The sequence below is a fragment of the Panicum virgatum genome, chromosome 7K, assembly GCF_016808335.1.
Source record: "Panicum virgatum strain AP13 chromosome 7K, P.virgatum_v5, whole genome shotgun sequence".
NCBI classification, from domain to species: domain Eukaryota; kingdom Viridiplantae; phylum Streptophyta; class Magnoliopsida; order Poales; family Poaceae; genus Panicum; species Panicum virgatum.
Window position 1 is genome coordinate 1,648,370 of NC_053142.1, and position 19,456 is coordinate 1,667,825.

General features: G+C 52.1%; 1 protein-coding gene across 1 annotated transcript; it reads right to left on the reverse strand.

Moving 5' to 3' along the window:
• Window positions 1–221: 221 nt before the first annotated feature.
• On the reverse strand, window positions 222–2,335 carry LOC120639516 (lecithin-cholesterol acyltransferase-like 1). The gene is made up of 2 exons (XM_039915371.1): window positions 1,918–2,335; window positions 222–1,235 (listed from the first exon to the last, which is right to left on the reverse strand). The coding sequence occupies exons 1-2, from the start codon at window positions 2,319–2,321 to the stop codon at window positions 326–328; spliced, it is 1,314 nt and encodes a 437-aa protein (XP_039771305.1). The 5' UTR covers window positions 2,322–2,335; the 3' UTR covers window positions 222–325.
• Window positions 2,336–19,456: the final 17,121 nt, after the last annotated feature.

Sequence of the window (19,456 nt, forward strand, 5' to 3'; positions counted from 1 at the left end):
TATAGAAGCGGGTAACGCCATTGTCTGCCCGTAAAAATACATTTCCATGGACAGGTCAACTGCTTCGGTAGCTCCACTCAGGTTATGATTTAACCCACTCCTGAAAAAATATGAGATGTTCCTACGACTGTTTTCGTAGTAGTGTATCCACGGTTTGAAAACGGTACAAAAAGCGTGTTGTACACTAGAGCTGGAATATCTTGGAGAATAGCGTTTTGAGCTTTTAAAGGTTATCAAGTAGCTGCAATAATGAAGGTCAACACAATACAATATATATAACTCTATCCTTAGTGATAGATAATTCCTGTCCCAGCAGCACGTAACATTAATTTATTAATGTCCCCGTATCATGAGGTGGCTTAATTTGCTCAAGAATTTCGCTGACCACGCGCTTGAGCGCAAATTCATCCGAGATCATACCCTTGTGCGTTGTGTTGGGGATCAAAATTGACTTGAAGTAACCCTGATCCGGGTGGGCTCTGATCAAACTTTCCAACGCCAACACTGTCTGCAAGTTGATCTGCCCATCGCCATCCCCGTTCACCAGTTGAGGCTTTGCGCTGAAGTTACCGTCCCAGAACACCAGCTTATCTATCGTGGGCACACCAACGCCATTGATGGACGTCATCGGCACGAGCGGCGCCCTAATGTCGAGCGTCACCGGCAGCGCCCTTGTTCGGTAGAGCGCCACCTGTTCCTCGGAGAGACCGACCGCCGCAAGGTACTCCGCCATGTTGCTGGCCGAGTAGTTCTTGGCTCCGGTGATCACCAGCGGCGCGTCGCCGTACACCTTCGGGGACGGTAGGAGGGAGAACATGCTCGCGAAGCTCCTGTTCCCGTACGTCAGCACGGTGCCCGGCAGCGATGACGGAGGGCTCGCCGCGTTGAAGGCGAGGGGCCACATGTTCAGCGGCGAGCCCCCCGCGCCGAGGCAGAGCATGACAAGGTGCTTGACGAACCTCCTGCGCCACGCCAGGTGGGTCCGGTCGAGGAACACCATGGTGAACAAGCCGCCCATGCTGTGCGTGACGAGGATGACCGGCTTGTTCCCGCTCCTCTCGCTCGCGCGCTCCACGAGCAGCTTGAAGCTGGAGCTGAAGTCGGAGAACACCTTGGACGCCATGCCCGGTGCGGCCGGCGCATGTCGGAAGTCGTAAGGTGCGCCGAACAGGTTGGCTCCCTCCCTGTACCCGACCCCTTCCAGCGCGTCGACGAGCCCTTCCATGCACACGTTCCTGGAGATAACAAAATGAGAGGTTTCATCACCTCATACCTCGGAAAATTCGGCATGATATGCACTACTACAAAATAGGCCTTTCTTCTAGGCCATTTGTCCCGGTTACCTTTGGGCCCGGGACAAAAGGTGGCTTTTATCCCGGGTCCAACGGCTAGCCGGGCCAACGCGGGGGACAGGGGCTTTTTGTCCCGGGTGGAGCCACCAACCCGGACAAAAGGCCCCCCTTTTGTCCCGGTTGGTGGCTCCACCCGGGACAAAAAGGCCCAACCCTTTTATCCCGGGTGGTAACACCAACCGGGACAAAAGGGTGACCCTTTTGTCCCGGTTGGTGTTGCCACCCGGGACAAAAGACCCCTTTTGTCCCGGTTGGTGTTACCAACCCGGACAAAAGACCCCTCCACGTGATAGTTCAAAAGGAAATTATTCTATACTGAGTCACGTGTACTACTTAGGTGAGTTGGTAAGGAAACCATGTGCTAGGCAAGAGGTCTTAGGATCGAATCCCGTGGTGTGCAAAATTTTTTTTAACGGCAGGCACCTTTTGTCCCGGTTCTGCCACCCGGGACAAAAGCCTCGAGGCTTTTGTCCCGGAAGCCTTGTCCCGGTTCCAAAACCGGGACAAAAGGCAGTTTGGAACCGGGACAAAAGGCATATTTTGTAGTAGTGATGGCATAGCTTACTTCCGTGCAGGATCGTCGAAGCGGAAGCTACGGGTGGAGCCGAAGGACACGACCCGAGTCTTGACGCCCGGCATGTTGCGGTAGTCGCCGGCGACGGGGTCGTACACCAGCCGCAGCTGGTCGGCGTGGCACGGCAGGAGCGCGGGGTCCTCCTGCAGCGCGGTGAAGTTGTCCCACAGCCGGAACCACCCGCGCCCCTGCTTGGGCATGCCGCAGCCCGGCGTCGGGGGCTCGTACTCGTCGGTGAGCCGCGCGTCGAGCTGGGCGCAGGTGTTGCCCGGCACCAGCACGACAGGGTGGAGGCTGGACGTGGCATCGTCTGCCAGCGACGGTGCACCGACGAACAATGGTGTTGCAAGCAAGAGGACAACAAGGGGCGAGAGACGCTGCGGCAGCAGCTCCATTTGGGACGGTTGAATTTGTGCTAAGGGCTAATCCTTTACACAACACTCTCAAAGTGTGCTAAGGGCTAAGGATATGATCTTGATGCTTTTGTATGGCTTGGAGATGTTCTTGGGTGTGTGTGGGATGTCCAGCAACTCCAGCAATCTTCAAATGGCCGGGGTGAGGCGTATATATAGGCCACCAAGTCTTGTAGCCGTTGCTCCAACGGTTAGCTGAAAATCTGCGTACCACCGGAAGAACCGATGCCTCTTGGCAGGGTAGCGTCGGTTCATCCGGTCACTCATAACATGAAGTAGCCGTTGGACTCCTGATGGCTGACGCAGAGACCACCGGTTGAACCGATGCAATGCACCGATGCCTCATCGGTTCAACCGGTGCTGAAGACACTTCTACTGGGCACTTGACATCGTCTCTGGTACAAAGGACGGCCAATGCACCGATGGTATGCTCCGATGCACCGTCGGTTGAACCGGTGCTGAAGAAACTTCTCCTGGGCGCTTGACATCGTCTCTGGTACATAGGACGCCCAATGCACCGATGCCCTATTTTGGACCGTCGGTTCAACCGGTGCCTATAGGCTGACTTGGCTTCGATTCCCTTCTGCACCAAGGTATTATGGCGTCGGTTCTTCCGACTACCACCGGATGCTCCGATGCCCTGGCGTCGGTTCTTCCGGTGCCCCTGAATCAAAGAGCTTTCAGGGCGCTGCCCTGAGACCCGTGAGGGGCGGCTCCCCCTCGACCCCCGTCCGCTAACCGGGTAGCGGAACCCCCGTAGGGGCTGCCCTTCGGGTCTTGCTACGCCTATTTTCTCTTTCTCTTTGTCATCACTTGAACCTAAAAGCCTGAGAATGATCATCTTAACAATCATATTAGTCCAAGTGTTGTGTTGTCATTCGATCACCAAAATCACTCGAAATGGCATAAATGGTGCCATGTTCGTTACATAGGGCCCGATCCTTAAATTTTCTAGTTCAAAATGTTGGGCCCTTTACCACCCCTAGATGTGCGAGTGGTTTATTTAGGTCTTAAGATTAATAGCCAACACGGCTCCTGCAGTTGCAAATTATTTTGCATTGGTTGACTTCAGCGTAGCTGATCCAGAATTTCGCTAAAGATTAGGGCTAACTAAGCATAAAATTCATGTACGGGATCACACATCAGCAAAATATCAGTAAATTACGTCATCGGGGTATCTCTTCTTGTTCGTATTAACATTTGTAAGCACAAGTTCCTTTCTTCTTGTTATTCAGGACTAGGATCGGACATAGAGGCTTCAAGATTAGGCACATGCTGAGAATCTGCTTGTTGTTCCGATCCACAACATGAACATGGTTTGGCTTTAATTTCTCCTTTCCATTTTTCTTGATGAGGTTTGTTCATTTCTCCTTTCTAATATCATGTCACAATCCGTCCCTATAAATATTATTTTAAGGTACAGGTAATGCTCCTGATAATAAGAGAAAAATGAAAATAGCAAAATAAAAATGACAAAATAGAAAAAGTTACAAAATATTCCAGCCAATCGACCACCACCACAAGTAAAAATGGCAAAATAAAAAAGTTTTTGACAAAATATGAACACTTATATTAACTAGAGTCCGAACCACTTACCTCAACACTTATTTTAAGGTACAATTTTTTTGACAAAATATGAACACTTATATTAACTGGAGTCCGAACCACTTACCTCAAGACTTGCGTGTACCATCTTCTCCACCATACTACACAATCACTTGTGACTCTGAGATATCTCATTCTTTTGTATTAACACTGAAATCGATTTCTAAAGGTGAGTCATACCCACCTTTAAAAATTTCTTTTCGGAGGCTGGTTATACCCCCACCAGCCCCTGAATATATTTTTCTATTTTATTACAAATTTATTTAAAAAAATCTTAATCCTTAGAATATAGAAAAAAAATTAAAAAATGTGAACTTCTACGCTGTGGTTATTATAAACTATAGATATAGAAAGAATGTGCCAAGCATATTTTATTGTATGTAAAGTTTAGATTGTAGAAATCTCAAAGTATGACTTCAGTTGTATGAGATACTAGCCTGGGGAGTCGATGAGTTTATGGAGAATATATTGCATAATGTTTTGAATATTCTATGATGACAAAAAATTATTTAAAGTATGCCAACCATGCCAATTTATGGAAGATTTAGACCTATATTATATAATTGCACTATCCATATCCGTAATACTTATAAATTTTAAAATAAATAATTTATAATACTTTTTTAGACTAGTAAATGATCTTAAATGAAAAGTTATCAACCAACAAATTTTAGGTCTAGTCAATCTTTGGTATAAAGTTTGACTCCATCTTAGGTCATGTAAAAAAGTTATGAATTTATTTGTGTAGGATCATTCGTAAATTTGGGTTATGCCATCGCCTGTCCCTACAAAATATTTTTTGGGGTCGATGACACCTTCACGATCCCCAGAAATGCATTTTTACAGAAAAATGATACCATCACCCGCCTCTAGAGTCGCCCCTAAAAATGCATTTCCAAGGGCAGGGGCAGGGGTGGGTGATGGCGTCATCCATCCCTAAATATGACGGTCATTTCCAATAAAAAACGGATGACACCATCACCCATCTCTAAAAATATATTTTTAGGAACAACTCGGAAGCTGCAGTAACCCGTTCTTTTGTTGGAGCAGGTTATCTTTTGGCCCTAGAAAAAAGGGGGCGTTTCTAAAAATTAATTTTGTAGTAGTGGAATGGGAGCCATGAGAAAATCACTACTACAAATATAATTTGTAGCAACGCCTCGATTTTTTTTAGGGGTGGACCAAAATGACACTACAAATGGGGCGTTGTCGGTTCTGGAAATAGCCGACTACTAATCTACTTGATTGCGCATTTATCGTGCGTATGATCGGATATGGTCTAGCACACAATTACTCGAGGTTTATACTGGTTCAGACTTAAAATGCCCTACGTCCAGTTGGAAGGTGGTGTTTCGTGTTGCTCGAGCCCAGGTGCTCAAGGAGTTGGGGAGTTACAAGCTTTGGAGTGGAAGTGAACATATGACTATGCGGGTGTTCTCTCTGTGTGTCATTTTTTTTGCCCTGCGCAAAGGACCCCCTTTTATAGTCCAAAGGTGGGCTCGTACAGAATGACTACCGACCTACTAAAGGGAGGGTGATCGGCGGACTTCGTCGGTCGGAGCTACATGCGTCTTCAGTCGAGGTAGTCTTCCTCATCAGTAGGAGTGGGCGAGTGGTTTCTGACCGAGTTCCTTGATGATGAGCCGTTTTCCTGCTTGCCATGGCCTGTCTGTCGGGAGCGGAACTCCCATTGAGAGGAAAAGTACGTCGACCGGCAGAGGGCCTTGCCCTGTCAACGTCCCTCGTGACGGTGCTCTGCAGTGGTGGTCACGATGACATCGTGCGTAGCGGTTCGAGTTAATGGCTCCTCCCGTCGCCCATCACATAGGACGGGTAGGTGTTACACTCTAAAATTGTTGGATTTTAGAATGTGACTAAAAATAAAAACAAAACAATAATTTTCTCATAATTTTAATTTTTTTTAACATTTACTCTCTTTATAAGAAATTTAGTATAATAATAATAATATTTGGTTCTTTTTCTAAAAGTAAATAAGATTGTTCTTTTTGTCTTGCATTCATGTTGTCTTTGCATTGTTTTAATGCTTGTTTATTCAACTTGAATTTGAATTCGAATTTAAATTGAATTGGTTGTCTTCTTCTCAAAATTTCAAAAAAAAGCTTTCTTTCACCCTCTCCTCTTTCTTTTCTCTTGGCCCGCCCATCTCTCTCTTTCTCCCTTCCTCTCTCTCCTTCCTTTGTCTTCTGCTTAGCCCAACCCGCCGACCCAACCCAGCACCTCTCTCCCTCTCCCTGCCACCGACAGGCGGGCCCTGCCCGTCAGGTCCGTCCCCCTCCTCGCGCCAGGCATAGACTCGAGCCCGAGTCCGGCCGGGGCATGCCTCCTCACGCCCGAGCCCCGCACGCCGAGGCCGTCCCCTTACTCCTATAAAGGGCACGCCCGCGGCCACAAACCCTACCGAGCTCGCGCCGCCGCCTTCACCCCGCAAAACCCTAGCCACGTCGTCGCCATTGGAGCTCGCCGAGCTTGGGCCGTCGTAGACCCGCTACTCCGCCGCCTCCCCTCGACGCCCGCAGCTCCGCCGTAGCGTGAGCAATGCCGCACCTCCTTCCTTTCCCTCTCTTCCGCTCTCTCTTGCGCGGAATTGCTCGCCGGCGCCACCGTTCCGCCTCTCGCCGTCGAACCCCCTTCCTAGCCTCTAGCTCGCCTTCCAGAGCCTCTAGATGTGTTCCCTGTCGTGCCCCCTCTCTCTTCCAGGCCAACCCGCGCCCAAAAGCATGGACGGGATCGCGTTTCTGCGATTCTCTGGCGAGCCGCCGATGCTCGCTGCCTGTGCGCTGCCGCCGGCCGCACACGGCGCTGCCGTCCCAAACTCCTGATCCGCTCTGAGCTATCGGATCTGGATCCAACAATCCAGATTAAATCTGACCCGAGTCAACAGATCCAGTATAGGTCAACCCTAGGTGCTTTTGCAAAAGAGTCCCTTGGTTTATCAAAAATCGACCCGTGGTCCACCGTAGTACAAAAATATTTACAAACCAGTTCTTTTTTTTTGTTTTAACCGCTGCGCTTTTACAAAATAGAACTTGCCATCCCTCCCTGGCCCTGATCTTTTTCAGATCTAACTCTAACCTATACCCTTTTTGCAAGCACTGTTTTACGTGTCTTGCAAAAGTTTGCTGCTAGCCCTTCACGTCTACATTTAATCACGATTAGGTCCTCCCTGCAACCCTGTTTTTTCATAGATTTCACGTTTAGATCCGTTTTGACCCGTTCTTATTGCGTTAGTTTTCTCTTGGCGTAAGCTATCATGTTGCAGCGTTGTTGTATCGTAGTTCCTGCTTTAAAATTAAATATAGATTTAATTTGATCAATAGTCTCTCATCTAGCTAGTTTTTCTAATTAATAGCTAATTAGATGTTTGCTCCGGTTTTTATAAGTAATGTTAACTTGGTTAATATCAACTCAAATGTGTTTGCAACTTAATTTGTTAGTTCAACACGATCATATAAAGTTGCGCATTTAGATGCTCTCACAAATTTGTTCTCTAATTAATTGTATAATTAGTGTAATTTATACATAGACAATTATAAATAAAATTGGACTAAGTTCTACTTCGCTTTTGCAAATATGTATATATAGATATATGAGTTAATTATAAACATGGATATTTTCTTCTAAATATCCTGATGAGGGAAAAAGTAATGGATACCCTAAACACAGCTCATCAGACCAACTGGGCTACGGGGCCAAGTTGGGATCGTAGGGATAACGGGCCCAAGCGGATGCCCGACAACTTGGAAAGGCCCACCACGACGAGGACACCCCGACCCCTGCGAAGGAGTTCCGCCTCGCCCGACCCCCGACCCTCGTGGTTATGAGTTCCGCCTCGCCCGACCCTCGACTCCAGAGGAGGGAGTCGGGCGCGCGACAACCACATACGACAGCAAGTCTCCGGGAGTAGGCAAGTGCCCCCAGTCAAAAAGCGTCTGCAGACGTGACCCTGGAGAGACAGGGACATGACCGCACCACACTCCCATACGAACTGGAGTGGACGACTGGGTCAGCACGTCTTTTCCCAAGGCAGGCCTGGTTCAACCACTCCGGCTGACAACGCCAAGGTGGACACGGTGATGCGAGCCACGCAAGGACGTGACGGGAACCCGCACGCAACAGTTGATGACGCCTGCAGCAGTACGAGTCCCACGCCCCCGTACACCACAATCAGCACAGTTTCGATATGGGCCACGGGCTCCTCACTGTCTTAATCAAGACCGGTCAGCACGACCCGACAAAGACCATAAATGAGGGGTAGCTGGTAGGCAGGGGTCGGGAGTCGCCCAACCCCTACGTCCTTCTCTATGTAAACGCCCATCCCTTGAGCTATAAAAGGGAGGATGCGTGCCCCACGGAGGGGGGGAGTGAGGCTGACTAGAAACACACACACACACACACACACAACCAGAGGCTGACTAGAAACACACATGCGCGCGCGCACACACACACACACACACGCACGCAACCAGAGACTTGGGACCCCTGTTCCCTCTCTCGTCCATTTGTAACCCCTACTGCAAACTTTAGTGCAAGAGCACGAGAGCTCGAACTGGACATAGGGACATTATGCCCGAACCAGTATAAAATCTTGTGTCTTATACTTGCATTACCATCCGATCCTGTGACGCAGCAAACAAGTTTACTAGCCGGTGATTTTGGAACACCGACAGTTGGCGCACTAGGTAGGGGGTCTTGCGCATCACGCCGTTAGCCTTCGAATGGCCAGCCAGCGCTGAAGGATGGGCCCCGGGCGCGCTTGTGCGTTTTGGTAGCCTAGACTTCATCGTCACCATCAGTGGAGGGCTGGAGCGGATCCAGGCACCCACGCGCTCTAACGGCGTCGCCACCGACACGCCGCAGGGTCCGCGCCTCCATCAACAGGAGCAGCATGCCCCTGCGGTCCCGATGTACAGCGGCTTTGACCCAGGACGATCTCCGCTGCACCGTCTACTCGCTGGCCAACATGGCCACGCAGCTAGCCGGAGGAGACCCGATTTCCCTGGATGTTCTAGCAGGGCATGCCATGACGGCACTCTCGCTAGGACTGGGGAACGCTGCACAACACGTTGTCCATCACCTGGCACTAGCGCGGTCCCGCGCATTTCGGCAGCAGCGAGCTCATTGGGATAGTGGATTTTCGTCGTCAATTTAGATGACGATCTCCTTGTGACGAATTCCTCACTGGGGTCCAACTCGGACTCTAGCATTGGGAGTCACCATCCCTCACAGGAGTGTTTCATGGCTGGAACCCCCGACGGCTTCGTGGAAGAAGACGGGGACTCGCCTGAACACCCCCGTGATTGCACTCCGCCACCCGCTTCTGCACCCGCACGAGGGAGCGGGCGGCAGTTGCCACCCCCTGCGTCTGCACCGGCGCAGGGGGTGGGCGTTCTGTGCAGCCACCGCCCGCCCCCGTGTCGGCGCGGGGTGACGGGCGCCAAGCGCTCCAGCAGCGAGCCCAACTCCTCGCTCGCCAGAAGGAGATCGAGGAGTTGCAACTCCAGTTGGAGCAAGAACGCACAGCACTTGAGCGTGAGCTCATTCGCCGCGCCGACGGGGGCCCCGCCTGCGCGCACACGGGTGAGGTCAACCGCAAATTAGCCGAGGAAGCCAAAACGTCGCCGCGGTGGCAGTTTGCTCGAGGCGCTCCCCGCGGCCGCGATGCCGGAGGAGCAGCGTGCTCGCGAAAGATGAGAAGGCACCTGCACCTCGCGGCCGATCAGCAGGCGGAGAGCTCTGTCCCTCGGCGCCACAACGCCTCGATGCAAGGGCCCGCGCCGGGGGTAAGAAACATCTCCGTCTAGCAGGCCCCGCGGGATGACGGCCGGCAGCCTGACCACCGCGGGCAGGACAGAGCGCGCGGGTCGCCCCCTCGACAGGGCCACCCGCGTCACGACAAACCACAACGGGGCAAACCCTGTGCCCCGGCCCGCCAGTATGACGGGGGGCGCGGGGCTGCCCCGGTCAAGCAACGGATCGGGCAGGATTGTTACGCTCATCACACCATCAACGCCCGCCGCCGCGAGTACAGCTACAACGACGAAGCGGGGTCGGTGGCGAAGACCTACCGCCCCCGCCGTGGCGGCCGCTACGATAGTGGCGAAGACCGAAGCATGAGCCTCGAGCCACCGGGTCCGCGGGTGTTTACCGTTGACATCCGCAGCATGCATGTACCTACTGCGGTACCGACCGCCTGCGAACATCACTAAGTACGATGGGGAGACCGACCCCGGGCTCTGGCTCGAGGATTACCGCCTCGCTTGCCGTACCGGAGGCGCGGAGAGTGACGGATTCATCATCCGCAACCTCCCGCTGTACTTGGCCGATTCCGCTCGCACCTGGCTCGAGAACCTTCCGTCCGACAAGATCGCCTGTTGGGCGGACCTGAAAGAAATCTTCGTGGGGAACTTCCAGGGCACGTACGAGCGCCCTGGGAACCCATGGGATCTCAAAAGCTGCAGGCAAAAACCGAAAGAATCCCTCCGGGAGTACATCCGGCGCTTCTCGAAGGAGTGCAACACTGTGCCCAACATCGCTGACACCGACATCATGTAAGTTGCCATGTCATATAGAAAAATGCATACATATAGGACACTTGTCTAACCATGGTAAGATAGTGATGAGCAAGGGTTTAGCTAGAGGTGGTGGTCCACTTATGTTCCTCTAGGCTTGTAGAAAGGCTCATCATGAAGAAGCTTCCCGTGGGTTCAAACTTGACAAGTAGATCTTAATTTCTTATTATGCATTTCTTGTCATATAGATGTGCACTTCATGTTTACTTTACTTTCACATGTGGTTGTAGCTTGCATTATCATTGCATGCGTAAGGGTCACAAAGGAGATCACTTGATGAAAATGAGACTTGTTTTGATATACAAGATCTTAATTCATGAAAAGTGAAAAGAGTAAAGAGTTAGGTGCGTTATTGCCTAGTGAGCAATGTCATGATGAGTTTGAAGCTTTCTATCTTCAATATTCCTATGACATGGCTCATACATTTTATTTGGCGCTTTGTCTCTCTTGCGGCTTTTCCTTGTGTTTAAAAAGAAATTTATTTAAGCAATTGTGCTATCCTATTTATTTTGAGGGGTAAAGTCGCCTATGCAAGTCCATTAACTTGAGTTTATTTGAGTTTTATAAGATTATTGGACTTAGCATAGAAGAGTGAGCTGAGTGTGGGGTTTTTGGCTTCACCGGTTAAACCGACGTTCAAAGGATCTATACCCATCGGTTTAACCGGCGTTACTAAGTTGTGGCTCAGCTCAGTCAAGTTTCAGGCGTTTAACCGATGTATACAAAAGTCAGAGCATCGGATCAACCGGTGATCATAAGTGCAGATCAGACCAAGCAATCAACCGGCGTTTTGATCAATCAACCGCAGCGCCGCCGCCTAATCCTCTTCGCGCCGCCGCCTTCCCATCGCGCCGCCGCCGCCGTTCCACCTCGCCGCCGCCTGCGCACCGCCTCAACCACCACATCTCGCCACCGCGCAGCAGCCCCCTCCTCTGCGCCGCCCGCGCAACCACTCTACGCCGCCGCCTGCGCGCATAGCCGCCGCCGCCGCCGCACCACACCGCCGCCGTGCATCATCGCCGCTTCACTCCACCACCTCGTTCTGAGCCTCCGCTCCCACGCAGTACCACCCACGCAGCCGCGCCTCCACGCCTTTCACGCCGCAGTAGCACCCGATCAGCGCTCACCAGGTGCTCGACAAATTGCTTGATTCGAGATGGGTCGCGAGAAGAGAAAGGGAAAAGAAGTTGTGGTCGAGAAGCCCGCTCGCAAGCGGACTCGTGCAGAGAAGGAGGCCGAGAGGGCCGAGATGGTGGCCAAGGCCGCCGAGGAGCAGGCATCAGGCCGTGCTCGTCCGTTCCAGATCAGGGAGGACCCAGAGGCAGAGGCAGAGGCAGAGGCAGGGGTATGGGTAGAGTGAGAGGTGCCAGGGCCACCAGAGCCGCGACGGCAGCAGCAGCAGAGTCAGATCAGTCAGATACAGCTGCAGTTTCAGATTCAGAGGCAGAGCAGTCTGAGCAGTCTCAGGGGCAGAGCACACAGGAGTCACCGACTCTACGACGGTCTGGCCGCACTCGGCAGACATCCCCAGCAGCAGAGACTTCACCAGCGACCGAGCGTCGCACTGGACCGAGGACGCGAGGAGGTCACCAGCCACAGGAGCCTCAGCAGGTCCGCAGCTGCAGCAGCAGCAGCTCGTAGAGCCGAGGCCCTAGAGGCCGAGCGTGCAGTGTTCCGTATGGACACTATTGTGCATCTGGAGCCAGGTGTGCTGCTCCAGAACTTGACCAAGGCCAATGCGGCGAAGGTCAAGAGGCTCAGGTGGAGTGTTCAGGAGGAGGACTGGTTCCCCGTGACCCGTGACAACCGAGTCGACCGTAGGTTCTGGACGCTTCTTCAGGCCAGTTTCTACGAGACCTACCAGAGGCGGGGTCACAGGATCTTCCCGCACAGAGTGCTTGACTGGGTGTCTCTGAGGACAGCCGCAGGGGGAGCAGATGTCAGAGAGCACTTCGCTCACTTCAGGGGCCTGCCCAGGTTACTCCAGATTGAGCAGAACAGATACATTGAGGATTGGGTCAGAGTCTTCTATGCCATGGCCTGGATTGCTCCCGAGCGTCGAGCAGTACACTTTGTTTATGGAGGCCAGGTCTTTGGTTTGTCGAGAGCGACGATAGCAGGGATTCTCGGAGTTGACTTAGTTGACGTCTCCCTGCACGAGATGGTTTACGGAGATGCAGATCCACCGCACAGAGCGATGATTGGCGGGATTGCACCTTCTCATGAGGCGATCTCTCAGTGTTTCCGCCAGCCGTTCCCTGCCTCCTACGCCAGAGTTCCCAGCCTGCTGACCCCAGAGGCATACGCAGTACACATGGCACTCCGGAGGACTTTGCTACCGAGGAGTGGCTACCCAGAGGGGTTTACAGGACTGCAGCAGCTCCTGCTTCTACACATCCTCACTCACGAGCCGTTTGACATAGTTGACTTTATTCTGGCTGAGATAGAGGATGTGATCACAGACGGGATGGGTGTGGTGCGACAGTTTCCCTTTGCACACTGGATCAGCTATATATGTTCTATGATTGTGCCAGCAGAGTCACCCATCAGCGCTCCCTACCGTCACGACGAGGCTCCCCGATTCCCAAGTTTACCGACCGACAGCTCCACAGGACCGGAGGAGGGGCAGACAAGCAGAGAGAGCTGCCATGGCACAGTTGTCACCAGAGGCACAGGCCCGTGTGGCACAGGAGGACGAGGCACTGCTTGCCGCCGAGGCACAGCTTCCCGGAGGAGAGGATGAGATACACTGGTCTGAGCTTGAGTCAGACTCCTCCGAGGACGTAGAGTACTTCCCTGCAGCAGCCCCAGCTAGTCACGACCACGAGGCAGGGGGTGTCTAGAGAGCCAGCTCCAGAGTCACCAGCACCTGCTACAGTCTCTGAGTCCCAGGTGTCTCAGCCGTCCGAGCTCACCGCACTTCTACAGCAGCTCGTGACTCAGCAGAGAGAGGACAGGCTTGCACAGGAGGAGGCCAGGAGAGCCCATGAGGCTCAGCTTGCTGCTATACAGAGAGAGGCCGCTCGAGAGCGGGCTGCGACCGAGGAGCGTTTTGTCGGGCTTATCGACAGAGTTTCACAGAGGACAGACGCTCAGTTTCAGCAGATGCAGCAGGGGATGATGGCGATGTTCGGAATGATCTCACAGCTTTACTCTCACACCGGGCTCGCCCCGCAGCAGCCAGGACAGCCAGGCCTTCAAGGTGTTGGAGCACCTCAGCTTGCCGTTACACCAGCTCCAGCTACCTCAGCGACACCGGAGACCACGTTCTCGGTGTCCGCATTACTTGGGTCTGCCGGTCGTCCACTGTTCTCTCCACTTCCAGCGACTTCACTCTTCCAGGAGTCTCCTTCAGCAGTCCAGTCAGTCGCCCTCCCCGTCGTACCACAGACACTACCTTCAGGGGGAGGAGGAGAGGGTTCCTTGCTTCAGCAGCCGTCACAGCCGGCAGCTTCAGCACTCACTACTTCAGATGTTGACACATCTTCTGCTGAGCCGGTTACTACTTCTACGGACCCTCTTCCATGCAGTGCCAGCACGCGAGCCTCTACCACAGCTACACCCCCAGTCACTTCAGATCCAGCAGGCAGTTCTGACCAGCAGCTCCCGTCTGTCACCGAGGGTACACCGTCCGACGACGACGACGATGATGACCCGGACCGCTTCCTTGCAGTACCACGACAGCCGGACCAGTAGCTCGCCTTTTTGGTGCTTTGACGCCAAAGGGGGAGAGAGAGTCAGGGGGAGTCAGAGTTGGCGAGAGTCAGGGGGAGTCAGAGTTAGGGGGAGGGTAGAGCTAGAGAGAGCTCGTAGTTATCAGGACTTTGATTCTTTGTATCACATTTGGTGTTAATTCATGGATATGTACATTTGTCGCTTGAGTATGCCGTTCTTTGAGACATATCTATGGATTTCGTTTGAGCCGTTGAGCTCTTTGGTCCTTCTTTTCGGTTTGCTTGTGTTTATCTTGCTTTATCTTTCTCGCTCTCTCGTTATTTATGGTTGTGTTGTCATCAATCACCAAAAAGGGGGAGATTGTAAGCATCTAGGCCCTCAAGGTATGTTTTGGTGATTAATGACAACCATTGTTGTGACTAATGAGTTTGTGCAGCTTAATAGATCATTATCGCTCATTTGGTCATATGTCAAAAGAGGCCCCTCATTTCATTATTCAAAAAGGCGATCTCGGTATTCAACTCAATTTTATGTCAAGACTAAGGATCTTTCTAGTCCTAAGTGTCATAAGGTTGAGAAGGACACTTAGGTTAGTATAGGTTTTTATAGTTTTGTAGTGATCGCACTATTAAGAGGGGTTAAGGCTAAGTAACTTGAGCATGGACATGATCATTTGAAAATGGATGCACACTATGGTCACTCAGGTTTCTAGAAGTTCAAATAAGTGGTTCTCAAACTATATCTCAAGAATATTTGGATTTCATTCAAGACTCAAATCAGAAAAGACAAAATCAAAAAAAGTCTATACACCGGTTTAACCGACGCTCTCAATTCTCTATACGTCGGTTAAACGAAGTCAGCAGAGTCAGGACAAACTCAATACACCGGTTAAACCGACAGTGTTTGAATTTAACGTCGGTGCATTAGTCCAGAGTTGGTTTTTCCAGGGTATTTCAAGTTCTATACACCGGTTAAACCGACGATGTTTGAATCAAGACGTCGGTACAATTGACCAGTGAGATGGTTTTTCAAAGGAATTCAGAAGTTGTACTCACCGGTTAAACCGACGATAGGTTTGAGTTAACGTCGGTGCAGTTGTCCAGAGACTTGGTTTTTTAGTGGTTCAGTGGACAACTACACTCACCGGTTAAACCGATGATACGTCGGTTAATTTGCCCAAGTTGTAACGGCTAGTTTTCAGAAGGGGCAGATTACATTCACCGGTAAAACCGACGATGACTATTGGAGGGACGTCGGATTAACCGGCGCTACGCAGTTTTCTGGCAGCTTTTCTCCAACGGCTCTATTTGTGTGAGCTGCCTATATATACCCCTCCAATGGGTCATTTCGCCCACTCTTGACACCAGGCAACATCCATACACTCATACTATAGTCAAGAGCCACCTTGAGCTTCATCATTTACATACTTGTTGAAGCGTCCCCTCATAAGAGAAGACTTAAATGTGATACAAAGCACCAGTCCCAGGAGGCTGATGCCACATTTATTACATCAGATGGTTCAAAACCGTACAAACCTTGGAGGACACTCGATACAGATGATGATAATAATTAACCAAGCTACAACGTAACACCAGACCGCAAACCACATAGGGTCTACCACGGGCTCAGAGTATTGCGACAGCGGAGGCATCTCGACAGGGCCGGTACCACAGGCAAGGTTGGGTGTAGAACGATAACCCTACTCGGTGTCGTCCGGTATGAAGTCTGGGTCTTCTTCTGTAAAAAGTAAGAGTGGGGTGAGTACAAACGTACTCAGCAAGTCCAACCACACCCACGGAGGGGTTATAACAGAATAATATGCATGGATAAATCAAGGATAAGGTTACAGGTTTAATTTGCAGAAAAACGACATTTTATGCAGGGGTTTATTTTACGGAAAACCTTTTAGAAATCAGTTTTTGCAGTAACACAGAGTTCAGGTTTTAAACTGCTACCGGACTCCCCGTCCGTCGTAGCACACGGCACAACTGCCGGAACCAATTCCAAAACAACTCACACCAGCCCGTCCCAAAGAAACACTAGTTATGTGACCACACCGTAACTCGCCCAATACCGTGGGCACGGACTATTCGAATAGATTCTTAACTCTGCAGAGGTGTGCAACTTTACCCACAAGTAGGATACCACAACTCGAACACCGTCGTGTCGGTGTAGATCCCAACATAGCCATTACCCACCATAGCTAAGCCTGACTAGCCATCACGGGATGTACCAAGGGGTCATCGACCGTTCACTTAGGTATAACCGGGCATAAGTCACTCGGGGCTTATCCCTTTTCCTTAGTCACCCGTTGCTCTCAGCTCTCCTGATGGCTACCACACCAACTAGTGGGATTTATGCTACGCCGTTGCCCATTCAACGGTCGAGTGGTTTGCACGAAAGTGGAGTTAGGTGAGATGACACACCAACTCGGTCCTTAGACACGACAAGATGGATATCTCCCTTCATTGCCCTGCCACACAAGCATAAGCACACCAATCGGCAATTCACACAGAAATGCCGTCCATCCCGTCCATGCTCATCTTTCGAAAATCCACATTTTATCCCGTCCCACACACACATATTTTATTTATAAATCAAATAGTATTATGAGTAAAGTCCTAAGCATTCTAATATCGATTAACGTCCAAGCAAAATCAGACATTAATCTAGGTAATCAAGGAATGGTCGTCACAAATCAAGGGGTGGCTATCCAACCGTGTTTTCATGCAAGCAAAACATATGCAATTTTATAAAACAGGCCTTTGGGTTGTATTTATAAAAACTAGGATAGAAACTTGCATCAAAGGATGGGATTGAACTTGCCGTCTTCGTAGCCTTCGGGGAAGTCCTGTCCTTCGGGCTCGGGGTCGCGGAACTGGTCCTCGTTCTCCTGCTCACAGTACTGCTCGCTGACGGGCTCTCCTTCGTTCACTCCGTGATCTACGACGCAAACAAACACGCATACAATCAAGACGCAAGAAATAAAAGGTTTATCGTTGAGCTCGAATCAGAGACACATAAAATATAGAGTATAAAGTGATAATTTCGAGTGGTCTCTGAGTGACATGGTCAAGGCTGAATTAAATTAGGCATGGTAAAGTTTTGGTTTGATCCGGGGTTGTTTGATACATGAAATGATAGGTTTTATAAAGGTTCGAGGGTTAGTTAAGGGGCCAGGGGCCTGGTTGTGAATAATCTTGAGTAGGCAGGGGTCTGTTTGTAATTTTTGGAAGCTTTTGGGTTATTCTGGAGAGGTCAGGGTATATTTGAGGTTAAGTTATATTGGAAGAGGGTTTATTTGCAAATACACTAAAGGTGGGGGTGTTTCTGCAAAAAGGCAAAAATGGTGGAAGGTTTCTTTAGGAAATAAAGGAAAAGGGGGGGGGGGTTTGGCAAAATCGCCATCCCCTTGCTCCCTCCCACGCTGGGAAACAGGGGAGGCGTCCCCGTGTGCCGGCGGCGGCCGATTTGGCCGTCCTGGACCACGGCGGCGGCCGGGGGTGAGGGGAAAAGGGGCCGGGAGCACGTGGGGTTCGATTCCCCGGCTCACCTCAGGCTGGGGCGGCGCTATAAGGCGGAGCGACGGGAGCGGGCGGCGGCGGCTCTGGTGGCGCGTGGCGGCGGCGCTAGCGCTAGGGAGGAGCGGCTGGAGGCGGCGGAGGTGGTTGCGGGGATGGCCGGGGGCTCGGGGTCTCTTTTATAGCGGCGCTAAGGCGGTGGCACGGTGGAGGTGGGTGGCCGGCTCGGCGGGGCTTGCGGGCGGCCATTAATGGCGTCCCGGCCAGCTAGATGGCGTCGCGGAGCGGGGCACGGGCGGCAAGGGCGGCCACTGGTGACGGGACGCGAGCGGCAGCGGCGAGCACAGGGCGGCGCCGCGACGGGCGGCGCGCGGGGCGCACGTGGGCAGGGCAGGGTGTGCACGCGTGCGCGCGGCGGGGCAGGGGCCAGCGGCATGCGCGGGGTCGGACCGGGAACAGGGCAGGCGGGGCCGGCGGCCGGCGAGCGGCGCGCGCACGTGTGTGTGCGTGCGCCGAGGCGGCGAACGGCTCAACGGCCAAAGTGCTGGTGCGGCCGGCGGCATCGGGGGCACGTGGCGGCGCCTGGGCGGTGGCTCGGCCGCCTTGGTCCGGCGTGCGCGGGCGCACGCGTGCGTGCTGCGGAGCCGTGGTCCGGGGGTGCGGTTCGGGCGCGGTGAGGCCGCGGCGGCGCGCTGGGTTCGGCACGCGCGGGTGCGTGAGCCATGGGGAGGAGAGGGAGGAGGGGCGCGCACTGGGAGCCGGGGCGAGGTGCGTCCGCGACGTCCGGTGGCAGGCCGAGCTGGCCAAAGGCGCCGGGGGAGGAAAGGAGGAAGAGAAGGAGGAGGAAGGGAGAAAAGAAAATAGAAAAGAAAAAGAGAAAATGGAAAAGAGAAAAGAAAGAAAGAGGAGGGGGAAAAAAAGGAGGGCGGGATTCGCGGCGTCACCGACGCTCGGTCGGCCACGCGCGGCGCCTGGGCGCGTGAGTGCGGCGCGCGGGTCGAGGGAGACACAGGGTGCTAGGTATAGTGTCGGGTTTGATTCTCTGGGAATCGGGAGGTTGGAACAGGGGGGTTTCCGGGAAGTTAGGGTTAGGGTTTTTTAAGGGGAGTCGAGCTCGACGAAAAACAACTTTAGCGCGCGATTTAATTTAGTGAATTTTTGAGATGTTACAAACCTATCCCACTTAAAATGAATCTCGTCCTCGAGATTCGGCTGGTTCATAAACAAGTGAGGAAATTCCTTCTTCAGGGCGTCTTCGCGTTCCCATGTCGCTTCTTCCACACCATGTCTGCTCCATTGGACTCTGCAGATTCGTACTTCGGAATTTCTGGTCCTTCTGGTGACAGTGTTGAGAATCTTGACCGGTACTTCTTGATATCGTAGGTCTGGCTGTAGATCTATCATTTCTACTGGCACATGTTCTGCTTTGGGTACCCTCAAACATCTTCTTAGCTGTGAGACGTGGAATACTGGATGTATATCTAACATTTCTTCTGGTAATTTCAACCGGTATGCTACTGCTCCAACTTTCTTCAGAACTCGGTATGGTCCAATGTACCGAGGGGCCAATTTTCCTTGTACCTGAAATCTTCGGGTTCCTCGAATGGGTGATACCTTGAGATACACGAAATCCCCCGGGTTGAAACAAATTTCTCGTCTTTTCTTGTCCGCATAGCTCTTCTGTCGGGACTGGGCCGCTTTCAGCTTCTCTCTGATCTCGGCTACT